This window comes from Pseudorasbora parva, chromosome 25 (genome assembly GCF_024679245.1).
Source record: "Pseudorasbora parva isolate DD20220531a chromosome 25, ASM2467924v1, whole genome shotgun sequence".
Lineage (NCBI taxonomy): Eukaryota > Metazoa > Chordata > Actinopteri > Cypriniformes > Gobionidae > Pseudorasbora > Pseudorasbora parva.
The window spans coordinates 10,745,403-10,765,758 of NC_090196.1; the positions used below are offsets into that span (position 1 = coordinate 10,745,403).

General features: G+C 39.2%; 1 protein-coding gene across 1 annotated transcript in view; it reads right to left on the minus strand.

Annotated features, from left to right (window-relative positions):
* ptprjb.1 (protein tyrosine phosphatase receptor type Jb, tandem duplicate 1) overlaps positions 1 to 20,356 on the minus strand; it is a 103,283-nt gene that overhangs the window by 21,449 nt on the left and 61,478 nt on the right. Inside the window, exons 14-18 of the mRNA XM_067436582.1 lie at positions 10,802 to 10,875; positions 10,569 to 10,703; positions 10,345 to 10,461; positions 10,059 to 10,219; positions 9,800 to 9,935 (exon numbers count right to left, since the gene is read on the minus strand). Coding sequence (XP_067292683.1) covers positions 9,800 to 9,935; positions 10,059 to 10,219; positions 10,345 to 10,461; positions 10,569 to 10,703; positions 10,802 to 10,875 — 623 coding nt within the window. The remainder of the gene's footprint in view (positions 1 to 9,799; positions 9,936 to 10,058; positions 10,220 to 10,344; positions 10,462 to 10,568; positions 10,704 to 10,801; positions 10,876 to 20,356) is intronic.

A 20,356-nucleotide genomic window follows, 5' to 3' on the forward strand; every position in this document is an offset into this window, starting at 1 on the left:
CCACGCTCCGCCCCACAGCGTGGGTATAAATAGGAAGTGGAATGGCAGATCAATGCTTTCAACTTCGGAGCCGAACAGTAGTGTTTGCTGTGGCCACGAAGAGTGTGTAAATTGAGTCTCTCTGAGAGGAGAACTGCCAGTGCGGGTGAAACGGCGCTTCAGCGAGAGACCGATTTGACGTTGCAATCGTTTGCATTCAAAAGAGCTTTATTGTTGGTTCGCTGGGCGTTTTCCCTTGAGTGTCACACGCAGGCTTGCACTGTGGACTGCGTGCTGACCGCGGTTATCTCCCTGAGTGCTTCAGCACATCTAAAAGAGCAGTTTTTCCATTCTAAAAGAGCAACACGGTTTGACCCTGCGTCTTTTTCAAGATGTCATTCAAACCGTGCATTCCTGGAATGCAACTGTTTCCTGTCCTCATTGACGGCCACGATCGCATGTGAAATTGCGATCGTGGGTGATTCATGTTCTCGCAGAAGAACATGGTCACGTCGGTGCGTTGTTCGTCTCACCCTTTCTCATAAAAGGCTTGAGTGTTCAGCGCGCCGTGTGCCGTCGAGCGGCCGGCTGACAGCGGTGGTTGTCACAGCAACCGACGCGCGTCAGTCGGTGCTCTAGATGCGCGGCCGAGACTATGAAACCTCAGATGGGGTCGAGTCCCTTCGCCTATCCCCCGATCTAGTTCATTTCTAGTGTTACTGGAAAGGGGCTACTTTGGCTGATAAGCGCTGGTGGCCTGAGGATTACAGTGGGGATTCCCCGCCGGGTAAATCCCCGCGGGCCCCCACTCCTCTATCGCATCAAAAGCATGCTGAGACTCTGTTCGTGGGTGGTACGGATTCTCTCATGAGAACATGACCACGTCAGGGCATTGTTCGCCTTGCCTTCTTCATTGAGGCTTGAGCGTTCAGTGCGCTGTGTGCCGTTCTGACGGCCACGTTCACTGTCTCACATGCCTGCTTGTAGTGAGAGATGGAATCGCTGGTCCTGGAAGAGAAAAGGTCTTAGCGTTTCATTTTTTGCTCTGGCAGAGGACAGATGTCAATTGCTGCATCGGAGAGAGGGAAATATGGAGGGTCAAAAGGGCCAAAAATGAGACAAAAACAAAAAAAAACAAAAGTATCATTGTTTTCACTCTCTCACTGCCCTCTGCCCTGCACGCACGAGGGTAGTCCCAGCCCAGGGGTTGTGCAGGAACTGCGTGCGGTGTTGGACCTCGCCCTAGGGGCGATGAAAATCACTGCACGCTCCCTGGGTCAGGCAATGTCCACACTAGTGGTCCAGGAACAGGGGGCTAACCCGGCAGATATGCGTAAGGAAGGCCTGTCTGTCGGGCTGGCCTCCTCGGCGACGCCATCGAGAACTTGCCCAGCAGTTCTTGGTGGCCCAGAAGCAGACAGAGGCGTTGCACCAGGTGCTCTTGACTGCATTGGCCTCTATCAAGAGGGTAGGGGACCTGCACGCACTTTCGGTCAGCGATTCGTGCCTAGAGTTCGGGCCTGGTAACTCTCACGTTGTCCTGAGACCCAGACCCGGATACGTGCCCAAGGTTCCCACCACTCCCTTCCGGGATCAGGTGGTGAACCTGCAAGCGCTGCCTTCGGAGGAGGCAGACCCAGCCCTGGCTTTGTTGTGTCCGGTCCGCGCTCTTCGCGCTTACATTGACCGGACCCAAAGCTTTCGGACCTCAGAGCAACTCTTCGTCTGTTACGGAGGCCAGCAGAAGGGAAAGGCTGTCTCCAAGCAGAGGTTAGCCCACTGGATAGTGGATGCTATAGTCTTGGCTTACCAGTCCCAAGACGTGCCTTGCCCGTTCGGTGTAAGAGCACACTCCACTAGGAGTGTTGCTTCTTCCTGGGCGCTGGCTCAAGGCGCCTCGCTGACAGACATTTGTAGAGCTGCGGGCTGGGCGACACCTAACACGTTTGCTAGGTTTTATAGCTTACGTGTAGAGCCGGTATCTTCCCGCATCCTCGCCCCTGGTGGCCAGGAGCGCTAAGTGCCCGTTCTAAGTGTCGGCTTGCAACGCCACTCCCGCCCTCTGGGCCGGATACGTGCGTTTATTGTCTCCAGTTGTGTTCCCCGGGAAACCGGCTAACCCTGTCGAGCTCCTCCGTCACCCCATGCGGTGTCAGACGTTGCGGACCGTCTGACGCTAGGCCTGCACCTGTATGCTTGTGGAACGTGGTTGTAGGCTGGGTTCCATATGTAGCGGTTCCCTCACGGCAACCCCATATGTGTATTCGTCCACGGTATCAGCTACCCTTCGGGCTAGCCCCGTGTCTTTCCCTTGACAGAGCCCGCTCTGTCGTCTCTGGGCGTGTTCTTTCCCCCCTACAATTAGGTTGGAACCACCCCAGAGACTGCCATATGTTGCACTACCCTGCCAGGTTAGTCCTTATGTGTATTCCGCCACCACTCCTTCCCTGAAGGACGTGGCCCCGCAGCGTACCTTCTCCCGAGAAGAACACGCTTCCCAGCGGTCTATGGTCACTCTAAGTGGGTCTTGCAGAAACAGCAGTGACTGACCTCCCTGCTTGGAGCCCTGACTTCCGTACCATACTAGACGGTCCAGTGCGCTCAAGCAGGACGCTGGAAGGGCCAGCATCCTGGCGTTTTCCAGAGGGATCCCAATTCGTCGGTTCAGTTCTGACGTACGTCGAACGTGACAGACTGAAAGGGAACGTCTCGGTTACGTATGTAACCCTCGTTCCCTGAAGAAGGGAACGGAGACGTACGTCCCGTCGCCAGGTGCTGTGCTTCAGCTAGGAGCCCAGTCACGTATTAGGCTCCTCAGTTGAAAAAAGCATTGATCTGCCATTCCACTTCCTATTTATACCCACGTTGTGGGGCGGAGCGTGGAATGTGCAGATCACATGCCAATCTCCGATTGGCTCGTTTTTATACACTCGAAGTGGATAGGTCTCTGAGTTCAGATCCCAATTCGTCGGTTCAGTTCTGACGTACGTCTCCGTTCCCTTCTTCAGGGAACGAGGGTTACATACGTAACCGAGACATTTCCTATCATGTATCTAAGATTGCATTATAATAATTTCTTAAATCGGAATGTGATCGCCGGTGTGGGCATGTTCAATGAATCTGCCTGCTGTACAATATTTTAATCGAACTCCTACTTTTTAAATGGACAAAAGACATTTAACGTTATATACATTTATTCCATATATTAACTTATAACAACCAGTAATGAAATAATGATTTTATTATGTTCTTTTCTTTTTGCATTTGGAGAGTAAGATGTTAAAGTACTATTTGTGTTTTTAATATTTTGTGCTTATCTTATTTTATTTTTTATTTTGTAGGATCAATAAAGATTTGTTATTGGAGATCCAGTGCAAGCTGTGTGGAATCACAGAGCCATCTTAAAGAGGTCAAGTTAATGTTAATTATGAATTTATGCCCAGCCATGACACAAGCTAAAACATTGCTATCAAATCTTTAGCTTTTAAATGCTTTGCATCTTGTCCATTTGTAAGTAATACATTCCCACTTGTGCATTTACAGATCCCCTAATCATTATATATTTTACAGGCCACACACCCAAAGGAATGGAGCCGCAGCATTGCTGTGCCAGGCGTGGTAAATACAGGAACATCCTTCATGGAGATGGTGCGAGGTAAGCTGAAACTTGCAAGGCAAAATGAGGAAAAATGCAAGAATACTTTTCTCAATTTACATTGGTCTTGGGTTATTTATCTATATTTAAGTTATGTTTAATTCCCTGTAAAGTAGGAATAAAAACCATTATTAAAATGTTCTCTATTTTTCAGTGTCAGTGAATATGAAGTGCTCAGTGGGATACGTGAAGGAACCTCTCCAATCATTCTACCCTGACGACTGAGGTAATTCATCACATAGGGGATGCAGTTGTGGTCAAAAGCGTACACACACCATGCAGAATAAACTGCTTCATCAGGGCAGTACTAGATAAAAAAGAGACAACATGCTCATTTTTATGATTTCTTTTTTTTTCTTCTTTTTTTCATACAGATACTGCTGTGTGAATATAAACTTTGGAGCACAACTGTACATCTATCGTTTTAATTTAATTGAGCCAATTATAATAATGGATAGATCTGTTTTATAAACAAGTTTTTTCTTTGCGTTTTCTTTTTCTTTCCTCAAGGTATATATTTTTTTGCTTTCCTGCCTCTTTGGAACATGTCCATTCACATCTACTGTGGAGAGATGGTGCGCCAGTTTCCTACTGATGGAGAGCTTCTTGGACATTGACATAAACAGCACTTTCCAAACAACTTGAAAATAGTTGGTGACAAACAATTTTGTGTGCCTTTGGAGTTCTTCAGTTTTTTTTTCTTTTTTGTTTTTTTTCTTTCACTGTAATGCTGGAATAAGATTTTAGAATAAACCTTTTGGTCCTAATTTTGGTGCTAGTAAAGGTTTAAGAGCTTATAAGTTCAGTAACACTTTACAAAAAGATCTAATTTGTTAACGTTATTTAATGTATTGGCCAACATGATCTAACAGTGATTTCTTTTTATTTATTTCTTTTATTTAATTTTTTACAGTGTTTATTAATAGTTGTTGACCTTGCTTAAATTATAGTTCAAAGCTGGTTAATTAAATTTATAGTCATTGTTCATGCAAGTTAACAATGCATTAAATAATTAACATATATACAACTTTTGATTTTAAGATTGCATTAATAATAAGGGTGTAACAGTACACAAAGCTGACAGTTCGGGGAGAGAACACTAAATTTAAAAATGCTTTTTTTATTTTTATTGGTTTACTGAACAAATTGTTATTGTCCTAAACTAAAGGTTTCTTAAAGAATTAAAAAATATAATATAAAAAATATCTGCTAATTATGATTATTATTACCTTTATTTAACCAGGAGAAAAACTCACTGATATTAAAATGTCCTGTCCTGGCCAAGATAGGCAGCTGTGTTTGCATGTACAGTTATACATAAAAAGTCACATAAAAAACATACAACCAGTCAAAAACAATTACACACCATTAATTTACTCTCAAAATGATGTAGTAAAATTTTAAAATGACTAAATGTCACCAGATCTTTTAGCTTCAACTCAGTCTGGAGCAAATTCCAATCTGAGGCTGCGACATATTTGAAGGACGTTTTACCAAGCTTAACTCTAACAAAGGGCACACAAAGATTATAATTTGATTCAGAATGTAATATATAATTGCCTTGTTTCCGTTTAATGAAACGACAAAGAATGCTGTATAGTGTAGACTATATAGGGAGGCCTTACTTGCACTCGCATTGTATGCAAACATGTAAACTTCTCATAAGACCGTTTTTGCATTAACTTATAAATCTAATTATAAAATGATGTTCCTACTCCAATTCGTTGTTGAAATTTATACACAGTGGCTGTCATTTTCATGACAGATTTATTTAAACATTATATAAATTACTCCAATAAATTTAAATAATCAAGATATCACTAACAGGTTAAGTAGAATATGATGAATATATGGGCTAATATAATGCATATATTTAGTGAAAGAGTTCATCTCTCTAGTAAATTAACAGCCGTGTTTTATCGACGTCTTTCTGCTGTTGAAACACTGAACGATTACACGATGTGATACGTTTTAGTAAGTTTTAATGTATCCTTAACATACCTTCTGATGTTAATTAATGTTTATTCTTTGACTATGACAAGGTGATCACATTCACTCGTGCCGCAGTGCTGTTTGAACTGATGTGTCTTTACAGTGATCTGTCATGTCACATTAAAGAGCATCAATATGGCATCACTTGAATTTAATGATAAAATTGACAGAATACATATGTTCTTATGAAAACTTGTATTGAAGTGTGTTCCACTCATTAAACAAGCTGTCTGTTAACTGTTAAAGATTGCATTCGTACCGCTCAGTACACACGTGCAATTTTCTGTGATGGTTAGATTTAGGTACCTTTGCATGAGGGCGATATATAATAATGCATATAATTACATATAATTGCATATAATCCTCATTGTCCTCCAGAATCTTTCTAAATGAAATTGTGTTTGTGTAAATAGTTTTTTGGGTTTTTCTTGGGCATCAAAAAAAAGTTTTTTTTGTATATTTGTTTTACAGATTGTTTTGTCAATAAATGTAGAGGATTTAAATTTGGATGTGTTTATTATACGAAATTGCAGCTGTATTATTTGAAAAATGTAATTATGAATGTATTTTTTATATTAGAGTGTACATGTAAATTACGTTAAGGTATATTTTAGTTCACATGAATTGCTTGTTTTTAAGACAGTAGAATGGATTATGAAAGTACAAATAAAGTTGTATTTAAGTCCCACTTAAGTTGTTTCAAAAAATCACTCTTAATTGCAACTTATTGCATTTTATTTCAACTTAATATGTGATAAATTTGAAATCAATTACATATAATGTGTGTTAAGTGTGTCGAAAACATTGCATTTAATTCACACTTAAGTGTATATTTAGCTGACATCAAAGTATGTTTTAGTTCACATTAATTGCTTGTCAGTACATTGAGCATTGCACTTTAATTACAATTTTAATACACTAGAAGCGATTATGAAAGTACATATAAAGTTGTATTTAAGTACCACTTAAGTTGTTCCAAAAAATCACTCTTAATTGCAACTTAATGTATTTTATTTCAACTTAATATGTGATAAATTTGAAATCAATTACATATAATGTGTGTTAAGTACACCGAAAACATTGCATTTAATTCACACTTAAGTGTATATTTAGCTGACATCAAAGTATGTTTTAGTTCACATTAATTGCTTGTCAGTACATTGAGCATTGCACTTTAATTACAATTTTAATACACTAGAAGCGATTATGAAAGTACATATAAAGTTGTATTTAAGTACCACTTAAGTTGTTCCAAAAAATCACTCTTAATTGCAACTTATTGTATTTTATTTCAACTTAATATGTGATAAATTTGAAATCAATTACATATAATGTGTGTTAAGTACACCGAAAACATTGCATTTAATTCACACTTAAGTGTATATTTAGCTGACATTAAAGTATGTTTTAGTTCACATTAATTGCTTGTCAGTACATTGAGCAGTGCACTTTAATTACAATTTTAATACACTAGAAGCGATTATGAAAGTACATATAAAGTTGTATTTAAGTACCACTTAAGTTGTTCCAAAAAATCACTCTTAATTGCAACTTATTGTATTTTATTTCAACTTAATATGTGATAAATTTGAAATCAATTACATATAATGTGTGTTAAGTTCACCGAAAACATTGCATTTAATTCACAATTAAGTGTATTTAGTATAAGTATATTATCTGTGTAATAATTACACTTTATAAAAGTACACTAAAGTGCACTTTTTTTTCACAAGGGTTGTTTAGCTGGTTTCGTTTGCGAGAGCCTTTGCAAGCAGTAGGCCTAGGCTATCAGCCTGCCTCAGCTCGTCAAAAATGCCTTGTACTGTGGTGGTAATGGTAGGCTAAATTAACTAACATTGTGATGCTTGAAGTGTTTTATATCTATGGATTATATTATAGGCAAGACAAGTCAAGAGTTGATTTGAGAGGCTTAATTGATTAAACATGCAGTTAACTCACTACGGCCGCTGGCCGTAACTTAATATTTTTAAAACTTTAATTTAACAAACGAAAAGATGCTCTACACTTTTTTCTAAATTAACTTTTACACTGTTAAAGACTTGGATTCCCATCCTAAACATAGACAAAGTTTAAAAAACTAATGTTGGACGTTTGATGGAGTATTTCTGTGTCAAAAATACTCCTTCCGGTTTCTCACAAGTTTCGTAGAGTTTTTTTCGAGTATGGGTCGGCTTGACGTCGATAGAGCAGAAGGTCCTTGTATGTTGGACCTTCAACACAACCACTCAAACACTTTGGAACAAAGTTGGGCTCGCACGTCCGAATTTAAGGAAGTGTGGATGTTGGTGGAAGTGACGTATATGCCGTAAAGCAGTCGAATTTTGTAGTTCTTTTTGTTCTCGGGTTACTACCCGAAACCCGAAGTTTAAAAGTACGATTAAAAACGATACAGACCCCATCAGGCTATGGCAGACGTGTCATTCAACCTATTGTAAGTCGATTTATCATCACAAGAGTCTTAAAAAATATATTATGAAGGTTGAAAAGTTACCTAGTGCTGCTTTAAGTCTCCAAAATTGGTACGTTTGTGTATATCCGAGCACCGCAATAGCCATTATTTTGAATGGAAGGGTGTTATCCACGCATTAATTAAAATTAAAAGAACAAAATGTTTGAATTTGCATGATAGAAACTCAAAGATTTTTTTCTTTCGTTTTTTTTTCATTATTTTGGCTTTGAATTTCATTTGTTAGACATATGAACTGAATTTAGAAACAAAATAAACAAAACATTTTTTGAAATAAAAACAGCATTTGGAGTGAGTGCATGCTAAATAATCTGTTTTCTAAATCAACGACCTTTGTGAGTGTAAACAAATAAAAGTAGACAGTTTATAGTTTATAATTATGTCTTGCACATATCTGTATGTCTAAAAATGTCTATTGTATTGTAAGTTATAGCTGCTGCCATAAAGGACGATGTCTATCAGTATGCGCTGACTTAGTCGGCCATAGTTTAAAGAAAATGTAGCCTATTTAATTAGGCTTTGTTTAAATATAATATTTTTTTATTTAATATGTTGATATGTTATGCCTGCTCTGTTCCGTCTTGCGCTCAATAGGCGCGCTGCATTCTGATTGGTTCGGATATACTGGGAGGTTGGGGCCAGGAGCGCAGAAAAAAACATGCTATGAAGCTATTTAGAAATCATGCATGCTCAAATCGCGATTTTATTATGATTTTGATTAATCGCACAGCCCTATTTTGCTATATAATATATAATATAATATATCATATATATTTTGGCTAAATCTGATTGATCTCAATGGTTTATTTAGAATAAAAATGTTCTTCTCCACGATTAAGGATGTCAGAGCTTTCAGACACTCTCAACGGAATAGCTCGTCATTCTTTTGCTCCACCCACACGATACGGCTCTAGCCGCTCGTTTTTCCCCCAGAAAGACTCTGTACAGCCTATCTTTCTATTTTAAATATAATAAAACTTAAAGACTTTTCAGAGACATGAAGGATGCAATACTACTCTAAAGGTACTCAAGATTGACATGAGAGTGTTTCACCTCCCATTTAAACATTTTCGTTAGGCATTTCCCCATTTAGAAAATGTTCTTAATTTTTATTGAAAGTAAATGCCTTTCAGATGTGATTTGTGATGAGAAAAGGGAGAAGAGTGAACTCTGCAATAGGCAGATTCCAACCCGGGTAGATTGCATCAAAACCAAGATTCTTAAGCCTTATGCCTTACTGATTGCACCACTGAAGACATTAAAATATGTGCGTTTATTTTAATCTTGTTTGGCCCAACCAGGCATTGTTAGGAGGAGCTAGTGCGAATAGTGGTTGTGGTGCCTGACTAGGGTCGAGATGTGGGGTGATGACATCCTTGTTTCACAAAATATACGGATTGGCTGTACACATGAAAATCCAAGGGTGTCATTTTCAGATTTATCCACTCTGGGACCCAGTTTCAAAAAAATTTCAGACTCCAAAAACGCTGGATCCATCTGGACGAAATGCCGATATGATACATCTCTCTAAGTGCCACACTGAAACATCCTTTTTTATTATTTTTTTTTACGGAAAGGAGGTGTAAATTGAAATTATAGTTAGTGGTTAATAAAATTATGCCACAAATTATGCTGACTGAGCTTACGTGTACTTGAACCCAGAATATTCTTCTACAGTCTCTTACCTCAGTCTGCACCATAAGAGGCCTGTGCATGCGCATATCATTAACAATTCCATAGACGTCCACCATGCTTTCTCTTTCAATCTGAAAAATCAGGTGGTCAATGGCAATGAAGGTCCCTGTTCTTCCCACACCAGCACTGAAACAGTCAGAGAGTCAAATAATGAGATGAAAGTTTAATCAAACTTATGGCAAATTTAATATTTGATGTTTGCATTATAAAATAAATGAATGAATGCTTGTTTATTTAAATCTTATTTACCTGCAGTGCACCACAGTTGGAGAGTGGCGTGAGAACTGGTCCATGTGTTCTCTCACCAGGTGTCTGAAATCAATGAGGACTTCAGTGGTCTGTGGAACTCCATGATCCGGCCACGCTGTGAAGTGGAACTGGCGTATGTAGCGAGTTTCTGCTGTTTTCACCTACAGCATTTAATATTTAATCACATTATTGTAAAATATGACTGATTTGAAAACAACAACAACAAAATTCCCTCCTGTAAGCTACTGAAAGTAGAAATGGCAATATCATGTGCAGGTTGCTTTACATTTTTGATTTTGAAGTCTCGTATGGTCCAGCTCTCCATTGATATCTCTGAGGTGGTCGTCACTGAGATGTTATGATAATGATTTGTATCAGATGGCCAGTACTTCTCACATTTCACCTGAAGAAAACACAGAGTGCTGGTTTGCTTTACTTTGCACATACATTTACAAATTCACTGCTTTTCAATGTGACTAGTAACAATTCAGTAATAGATTTTGAACTTACTCGTCCCAGCTCGTTGCATTTGGTCAGCATTACTATGGTGTAGATGTTCTTCTCCCAGTTCATTCTCCAGAATTCATTCACTGTAATGGGCAATGGACCCTGAGCAGCTATATACTCTTTTCTTGAATTGTAGCCCTTAACGATACAGATTTTTTTTTTTATAGATACAACAAACAAAAGTCATGTGACATCCTGAAATTTCCCTTCTATACTGTTTAATGTCTAGTACTCACTGGAACGTAGTTGGCATTGATGTAGTCATCAAAGGGGTTGCCACACATTGATAATTTCACTCGTGAAGCATCATCTTAAAAAGACAAATGAATGCAATTAGTATCAGACAGTTGTTTGAGGATTATTCTTTCATTAAACACTTTGGATCACATGAAAGTAAATTGAAGCCATAAAGAATTGCATGCGCAGGGTAAGATTTGTGAAAGTGTAAATAAGATTAAAATTTATGTGTGCATAAAGTACAATTTTGCCAGCGAGGACGATGATGAGCCAAATGAAGATAAAGATGTGTTCTGGCCTCTGGGGCCTCTGGGGAGTCAGCAGCAGCTCATTTGATTGGCTACACAAGAAGGTGGTCCCGCCTTCCTCCTCGCACTTGCAAAACTCACTGCGTGACAGAATCGTGCCAAAACTGTAAGTGCAGCTAAAAGAAAGATGGAACTGTACAAATCGGTTAATTTCGGTAACTTGTTTTGCACAAGTCATTTAGACATTTGCAACCGTTTATTTTTTTACACAAAGGTTGATTTGGTAACACTTTATAATAACGTTCAGTTGTAAGTCATTTGTAAGTGGTTAGTTAATGATGAACTAATTCAGTGATTAATAATATAATAACTAGTAACTTAATAACCATTTACTAAGGATCTGTTTGATTATTTTATGATATGCTATTTTTTTTTAAAGATAACAACACAGATTTGCAAAATAGTATATTATACTTAATCATTTATGAATGTATAATCATGATTTGTAAATTATTAGTGTATCATTATATAATAACTTGTAAATAATTTATTACTGAATATACAAAAATATACAAAAAAGTGACAATTTAGTAACATTTATGAAATGCAGTGTCATGTTTTGTAAATCATTAGTTCATCATTAACTAATCAATTGTAAATTACTTAAAACTGAATCTACTAAATATATGTAAACTAATTAACAAATCACCCATTAATCATTAATGAATGCGTAGTCATGTTTCATAAATCATTAGTTAATCATTTACTAATCACTTGTAAATGACTTGTAACGGAATTTACAAAACATTCATAAAATGTTAGCATATCACTTGATAATCATTTATGAATGTTTTGTAAATGATTAGTTCATCATTCACTAACCACTTATAAATGTCTTACAACTGAACGTTATTATAAAGTGTTACCGTTGATTTTACATGGTCAATCAGTTTTGCAGTTCCTGACTGATGTTGTTTTAACATGCGCGTTCATGTTCACAGACGTGCAATGATTTTGGCCGTATTTTGGCGAAAGAAACGTGTCAAAAGTGTAAGCACAGAAAAATGGAAGTCAGAAGAATACAGATCATATTTTTTGCGTTAGCATAAAGCTGCAGTTTCACGATACATTAATTACACTTAAGAATAACAGTAAAATGCTGCAAATATTTCTTACACTTAAAAACAATTTACACCTTTACAAAACTTTATAAATCTTCCACATGCAAATTTAATTTACACTTGCAATCTTATTTACACTTTCACAAATCTTACCCTGTGCATGCAATTTTTTATGGCATCAAATTACTTTCATACTTTGCACTCCGAGAAGTAATAACAGAAAACCTAGCCACAATGGATCCAGCGGTGCAGGACATTTCTGTGCTATGTTTAACACTCTTACCATGTGTGAAAAACTACTGAGAGGGATTGTTTTGACAATGAGGCTATACGAGATTGTGGCTCCTGCTATGTCTTCAGTTCACACTCAATGCAGGCATTGATGACTGTGTTGACTGTTGCTCTTTCTTGCAAGAAATAAACCTTTATAATTATAATTGGCTAATGTTTGTCTCTTATTCAGTAAAGCGACGGAGTTAATTATTTTGCCATTACAATTTGGTGTCAGAAGTGGGATTCCTAGGATGTGCCGTCTGGACCCCGTGAGCGGAAGGCGACTGATCATCTTGGACGTTAAGGGTCATAACCTTACCCCGACAGATTGAGGGAGAAGGGCAGACCGCTCAGGGGGGTCTGGAGGGTCCGAACACTGGAATCAGAGAAAACGAACCTGAGGTGGCAACGGGACGCTTCTGGTAAGAGACAAACTTAAAATTCAGGGGAAATTTTATGTGTTTAAATGAGAGTTTAATTTGAGAATTTTCGTTTAAAAGATTTGAGAAAACCTTAAAAAGAGAGAACAATAGTGGGGGTCTGACTCTGTGATCGTAATGACTAAGATATTCTGGGAAAACGGAGATCATGGAACGTGATCAAGAAGTTTGGGAGAATTGAGGCTACGTGGGTGATTAAAGTATTCTGGAAGAATTGAGATTCTTAGCTCTAATTTATTATTCAAGTGGTTAAGAAATTCGGGAGAAATTGAAATCATGCCAGTGGTTAAGATATTTCTGAGAGGATTGAGACTACATTAGTTGGGGAGGATTGATATTTGAGGAAGAAAACTTGGAACGAGTTGGGGAGAATTGATATCCGAGGAAGAAACTAAGGGGTTAAGACATCCGGGAGAAATTGAGATCACATAGAGGGCGCTTGGAAAAGCGTCCGACCCTTCTGTTCTGGGTGAAGGATCAGATCTGTACGAGACGTTCTAAAGATTAATAGTGTGCACGTGAAAGATCACAGAGACAGACTGCCAATATGGGGAAATCTTAAAGCAAGCTAGTAAAATATATACCTGTATTTTGACAAATGAGAAATTATATGGCCAAAAATGCATGCAAGGTATAGGGAAGTAAAATATTTTGATTATGATTCCCAGAAGAGGTAATAGTGTGTGTCACCAGACTGAGAGTCTGTTGATGAGATAAATCGAAGAGCTGTTGTGGGAAATGTGTGTGTGAAATGTGCTATGTGAAGCAGATAACAAGGAAAGTGAAAGTGTTGTCTCACTCAGAAGCCACAGCTGTTTAAAGATCGCTGGTGAGTATTAACTTTGATTAAGCTATGGATAACAATTTGTGTTAACTAAATTAGAGCTAACAATTTGAGTGACATGATCAGTAACGTGATCAGTCCGGAAAAAGTTTGAGACTAGAGAGAGCAAATGCTGTAAGCAGCTCTGCTCTGAAGCCCACAATTTAAAGATATAAGCAGAACTTATTAAGGAAATGGGCAGCAATGTTTTAATTCTGTTTAAGAAAAGTAAACAGCAACTTAACATGCTATAAATAAACTGAGAACAAGAGAAATTCAAATGTATAAATGTTAGAGCTTATTCATGGATTTCAAAAAATGGCTGAGGTGTCATTAAACCCCGGAGGAAAAATCCCAGTAACTGAGGGATTGTATAATTGGATAACCAAATGTGATGTTTGTTTTGAAAAAGCAGATGCAAGATACAATTAATTGCAAGGCATTGTATGTTTTATTGGCCCAGAGCTCTCTTCTCTGACTGTCCAAGCTATCGCCGCTTTAGGCACCGCCTTAAAGACCAGAAACCAGACTGAAAAATGCAAGGTTCCTGAAGTACAGAGAGGGTTTTAATTGTGGTCAACAGGATCATTTTACACATAACTGTGTACATGCACCCATAAAGGTGTTGAAAATTGAAATGAGATAACAATAAGGTTAATAAATGTAATTATTTTGGGGAAGGAAGGAACTGTGATCATTTTAATTTTAATCATGAGGTAAAATTTAAGATAATAAAACATGTTGTAAGGATATATAAATACGGATGTAGAGGATTTTAAATGAAAAACAAAAAAAATTATGATAAATATGTTCTTGCTCTTCTCACTTTTGTAAAACTCTGATAATGCTTATTGGAATACTGGTTGTTGTTGAAATTACTATAGGTAGGTTAATATGTTGGAAACCATAGAAGCTGAAGTTTTGGTTTCAAAAGATAAGCTTGTGCTGAACTAATAAAACAATTCGCTTATCTGATTCTGCCCCCACCATTTCATTTCTGACTGGTGCTGTGGTCTAACTTGAGTAACAGAGACTCAATGTGAATGGAAATTGATAGATTCATAAAAGATAGACTCATTGTGTAGGCAAAAGACAAATAAAAAATGTAAGATTATTTAAAAATGTGATTTCAGTCTAAGGATATAATTAAAAGAAAAATTATGTTTTATTTAAAAACAGTTTTAATTTCTAGCCAGATCTTATGCTGAGCTAGTGTGAATAGTGAAATTTTTATTGAGAATGCAGTGTGTCAGCCCTGAAGGCTTCAGAGTCTCTCTTTCTCTCTCATTCCAAATCAGCTCAAAGCTGATATCTGGGCCAGTGTCAAAAGATAAAGGCACAGGGCATCAGTTAAAAATCATAGAGACAATGATTTGTTAAAAATAAATGATTGCCATTGAGAGGGCAATGATAAATATTCATGATGAAACAAAATGTGATGTTTTTCAAATATAGACTTTTAAATAAACTGAAATTTGAGACTAATGTGTTATATGACCAGTAACTTCCGGGTCTACTCCTAGCCACCCCCATGTACAGAACTGATGGCCTTGGTCACTGTCATGTATGTTGATTGGTTAAGTGTTAGACATGCGCAGAAGAGGAGACAGAATGTGTGTTCAGTAAAGAGACGTGCAAGACATGAAACGTTGGTGTGAATTGCATTATTACATGACATGGTGACAGAAGTTGGTCAACTGAGTGCAGAGTGAACCCTGCCGACAAAATGGCAAAGTTTAATCCACCGGAGCAGTTTTCTTTCGAAAATCCATCGGAATGGCCCGAATGGAAACAGCGATTTTGTCGCTTCAGAACCGCGACAAAACTTAACAAAGATGACGGCTGTGTACAAGTCAGTTCTCTAGTCTATGCAATGGGAAGCGAGGCAGAGAAAATATTGGCTTCCTTTAGTTTTGAAAATGAGGAGGATAAAGAGAAATTCGATGTGGTACTGGCAAAATTTGAGGAGTACTTCATCCCGAAATGGAATCTAATACATGAGCGCGCATGTTTTTATCAGAGAAACCAGCTACCAGGGGAGAAAGCGGAGACGTACATTCGCTCGCTGTATGAACTGGCCGCGAATTGTGAGTTCAGTGACAAAAGAGATGAGCACATATGTGACCGGCTGGTGGTCGGTATAAGGGACAAAATACTTTCCCAAAAATTACAACTGATGCCTACATTAACACTAACAGAAGCTATACAACATGTAAGGCAGTCAGAAGATTGGTTTGCAAACACGTGAAATTCACAGCGAGCTCGTTCAACAAGTAACACACAGACCGCCCACTAGAGCGAGGGGGAGATACACACACAGACCACGGGGAGCAGCAGCAGCACAGAGCAGCACAGCCTGCTATGGGTATGCAAGGAATTGCAGTAGATGTGGAAAAAAAATGCACACAAAAGACGAAAAATGCCCTGCAACAAAAAGCACATGTAATAAATGCAATAAGAAAGGAGATTGGCAGAGGATGTGTAAAACAAAGACAGTGAGAGAAATAACGGAAGAAATGGAAAATGCATTGTTCTTGGGAGCTGTTAATGAGGAAACAAATGAGGAACATTGGACGGTTCAAGTGAAGATTGGTCAGACACCACTTAACTTCAAAATTGACACAGGAGCTGATGCATGCGTGATAAGTGAGGAAATGTTTGAACAGCTTGTGCCAAAGAAAGAACTATACCCATCAGTAACTTCACTCAGCACCCCAGGGGGCAAACTCAAATGCCTAGGTCAATTTCAAGCAACATTGACATATAAAGGCAAGTGTTACTCATATCCAGTGTATGTACTTCCAGGAAAGGAAGCAAATAACCTGCTGAGCCGAGTGGCAGCCACAGAAATGGGGCTTGTGAAGCGAGTGAATGAAGTAAAAGATGTGTTTCAACAGGGTGGAAAGCTGAAGAGAGACCCAGTAAAGATAGTCTTAAAAGAAGGAGCCGAACCCTATGCAGTGAACGTATCACACCGCATACCTCTTCCCCTCCTGCCCAAGGTGAAATCGGAACTGAGCTGTATGAAGAAAGAAGGCATCATTGAAAATGTACCTGAACCGACCCAATGGTGCGCTGCCATGGTTCCTGTCCTCAAGCCCAATGGAGATGTTCGGGTCTGCGTCGATTTAAGGTAGCTAAATAATACAGTAAAGCAAGAAAAGTTTGTTCTTCCTACAACAGAGGAAGTCATCTCGAAACTCACAGGTGCCAAGATATTTAGCTCACTGGACGCAGCCAGTGGATTTTACCAAATCCCTCTATAGGAAAAGAGTAGCAGATTGACAACTCTTATCACCCCTTTTGACAGATACGCCTTCAAACGTCTCCCGTTTGGTATCACAAGCGCCCCAGAAATTTTTCAAAGAAAAATGACTGAGACATTACAGGGACTTGGGGGGGTGGCTGGATGATGTTCTGGTTTTTGGGAAAACAGAAACAGAACATGATGAGCGACTGGGAAAAGTTCTTAAAGTCATGGAATCAGCTGGACTAAAGTTAAACAAAAATGCAGGTTCAGACCAACCTGCATTCAGACCAAATTTGTTTATTGGGTCACATCATTGATGCACAAGGAGTGAGGCCGGACCCTGGAAAAGTCGACAGCATTGCTAACTTTCCAATATCCCAAAATGTACACAAACTCAAGCGGTTCCTAGGAATGGTGAACTACTTAGGGAAAAACATCCCTAATTTAGCCACTGTCGGACAACCTATGACCTCCTGAAAACCAAAGTGGTGTGGAACTGGGGTCCAAATCAGGAGACAACCTTTCAGAAAGTGAAAAATGCCTTGATGTGCGCACCTGTTCTCACTTTCTTTGATGCTAGCAGACCCACAGCAGTTTCTGCAGATGCAAACAGCTATGGGATGGGAGGCGTCCAGCTTCAAAAAGATGACGGTGAGTGGAGGCCTGTTGCATACTGTTCAAGGCACCTAAGTGATGCTGAAACGAGGTATGCACAACTAGAGATGCAGTGTTTGGCGGGGGTCTGGGCCTGTGAATGCTTTGATAAATACCTGGACAGCTTCAGATTAATCACAGACCACAAACCCCTCGTCCCACTCATAAACAGTAAAGACCTTGATAATGTTCCTCTCAGGTGCCAGAGGCTCTTAATGAGATTAATGCGGTACAGTTGCATTGCAGAATTTGCTCCTGGGAAGACACTGCACATAGCTGACGCACTATCAAGGGGCCCAGACCACACAGTGGAGAGCACGGACAGCCATAATGAGATAACTGTATATATATTGCTTCTGTTGTCAATAACCTCCCTGCAACTTCACAGAAAATGGAGCGGATCAGGATGAACACAGAATTGGACAGCCAGTTGCAGTCAGTCCTTTGGTTCATTAGAAATGGCTGGCCAGAGTATACAACAAGCACACCTGAGGCCATCCAAGAGTATTTCCAGGTGAGAGGGGAGCTCTCTGAGTTTCAAGGTTTAGTCGTGAGAGGCAAACGTATAGTTATTCCTACCTGTATGAGGAAAGAAATTCTGGATAGAATCCATGATGGTCATCAAGGCCTACACAGGTGCCGTGAAAGGGCTTACCAGGCAGTATGGTGGCCTAACATCTCACAGGACATTAAACAGTATGTGCAGGAGTGCTCATACTGCGTCGAGATGAGGGCAGCACAAGGAAAGGAACCGTTGATTTCAAGTGAATTACCCTGTATACCTTGGGAGAAAATAGCTGTGGACCTGTGTGAGCACAATAAGGGCCATTACCTGGTAGTATCAGATTATTACTCCAGATACATTGAGATCCTGTCACTTCCTGCTCCCTCTACCAGCCAAGTGATTGGAAAACTCAAAGCTACATTTGCCCGTTTTGGGATTGCACGTGAGGTGAGAAGTGACAATGGCCCACAGTTTTCTAGTAAAGAATTCAGAGAATTTAGTTGTAAATATGATTTTTTTCATTTTACTTCTAGCCCACACTTCCCACAGAGCAATGGCCATGCGGAAAGGGCTGTACAGGCGGCCAATAATATTTTGAGGCAGAAAGACCCTCTGCTGGCTCTTATGTCTTATAGGGCAACCCCATCAGCGTCCACGGGGTTCAGTCCAGCAGAACTACTCATGGGAAGAAGGATTCGAACCACACGCCCAACACTGGAAGAGAACCTGAAACCTGCTTGGCCAGAAGATGAGAAAGTGAGAAGTGCTGATGCACTGGCAAAAGGTAAACAAACTTTCTCCTACAATCGCAGAAATGGAGTAAGGAACATACCAGTACTAAGTCAAGGAGATGCGGTCCGTGTCAGAGTGGACGGACAAAAAGACTGGACCAACCAAGGGACCATTCAAGGTTCTTTTTCCACGCCAAGGTCTTATGTAGTGGAAACACCAGAAGGAAAACTGATCAGGAGAAACCGTTGTCACCTTCAGAAGGAGCACATTCCTTCTGCAACACCAGAATGCACAGGGGATGCCGAATGCATGGACTGTATGAATTGCAAGGGAATAAATACACCTACACATGCTGATCTTACAGATACCACCTCATCAGGGCAGGTACAGCAGTCACAGTCAGCCATAGTAACCCGCAATTATAAAGTGACTAAAATGGATGTTCTTGATGTTTCTAGTCTTGAATGTCTATCACTTAAACTAGCTGGTCCTGCTCCACTTCTGATTATGCTGATTTATAGACCCCCGAGATATAACAGGAACTTTCTATCTGAATTGACTCAACTTCTCTGAATTGACTCTTCTCGCCTGTGCCCAGCATGATAAAATAATGATGCTAGGTGACTTTAACATACATGTTGATTCTGATTGTACTCTTGGAAAAGACTTTATGTCTGTTCTGGACTGTTTTGAAGTGTGTCAGCATATTGATTTTCCCACACACTCCCACTCTCATACTCTTGATTTGCTTTGTACTGTTGCGATCGACAATGTGCATGCTCAGGGTCATGACTTGGGCATTTCTGATCATAAATTGATTGACTTCAACTTCTCACTCCCGGTTGTAAAACTTAACACCAAAACTATGATATCTTACCGTAACCTGAGATCTATAACTGCTGACAATTTCTCTGCTGACATTGCTGACTCTGTTCTTCCGTCTTCACTCAACGTCCTGAATCCTGATGAGATAGTCTCAGCCTATAATGAATCTATTTGTGATGTTTTGGATTATCTTTCACCATTAAAAACTAGAACTGTTCCTTCTGCTCACTCTTCTCCTTGGTTCACTCCAGAACTAAGAGTTTTAAAGAGAAATTGTAGGCGTCTCGAAAGACTTTTTAAAAAAAACTCCCTTCTTGTGCATTCCATGGCTTTTTCGGACTCTGTAGTGGAATATAAGGAAGCACTTAACGTAGCTCGCTCTAACTATCTTTCTACTGTCATTAACAAAGCTAAATGCAAACCAAAAGCTCTCTTTTCTGAAATAAGCAAACTGGTCAAACCTTCATCCGTAGCTATAACTGGCTCTGTTAATCTGTGTGAAAGTTTTCAGTCATTTTTTACACAAAAAATTGATAACATTTATAAATCTTTTTCCCCAATTTTCTCTTCCTGTTTAGATCCATGTCTGATAGGTAATTCACTAGACACTTTTTTAACTCACTAATTCATCTGTGGTTGAACAACTGATTATCAAATCTAATTCTACCACCTGCACACTTGAT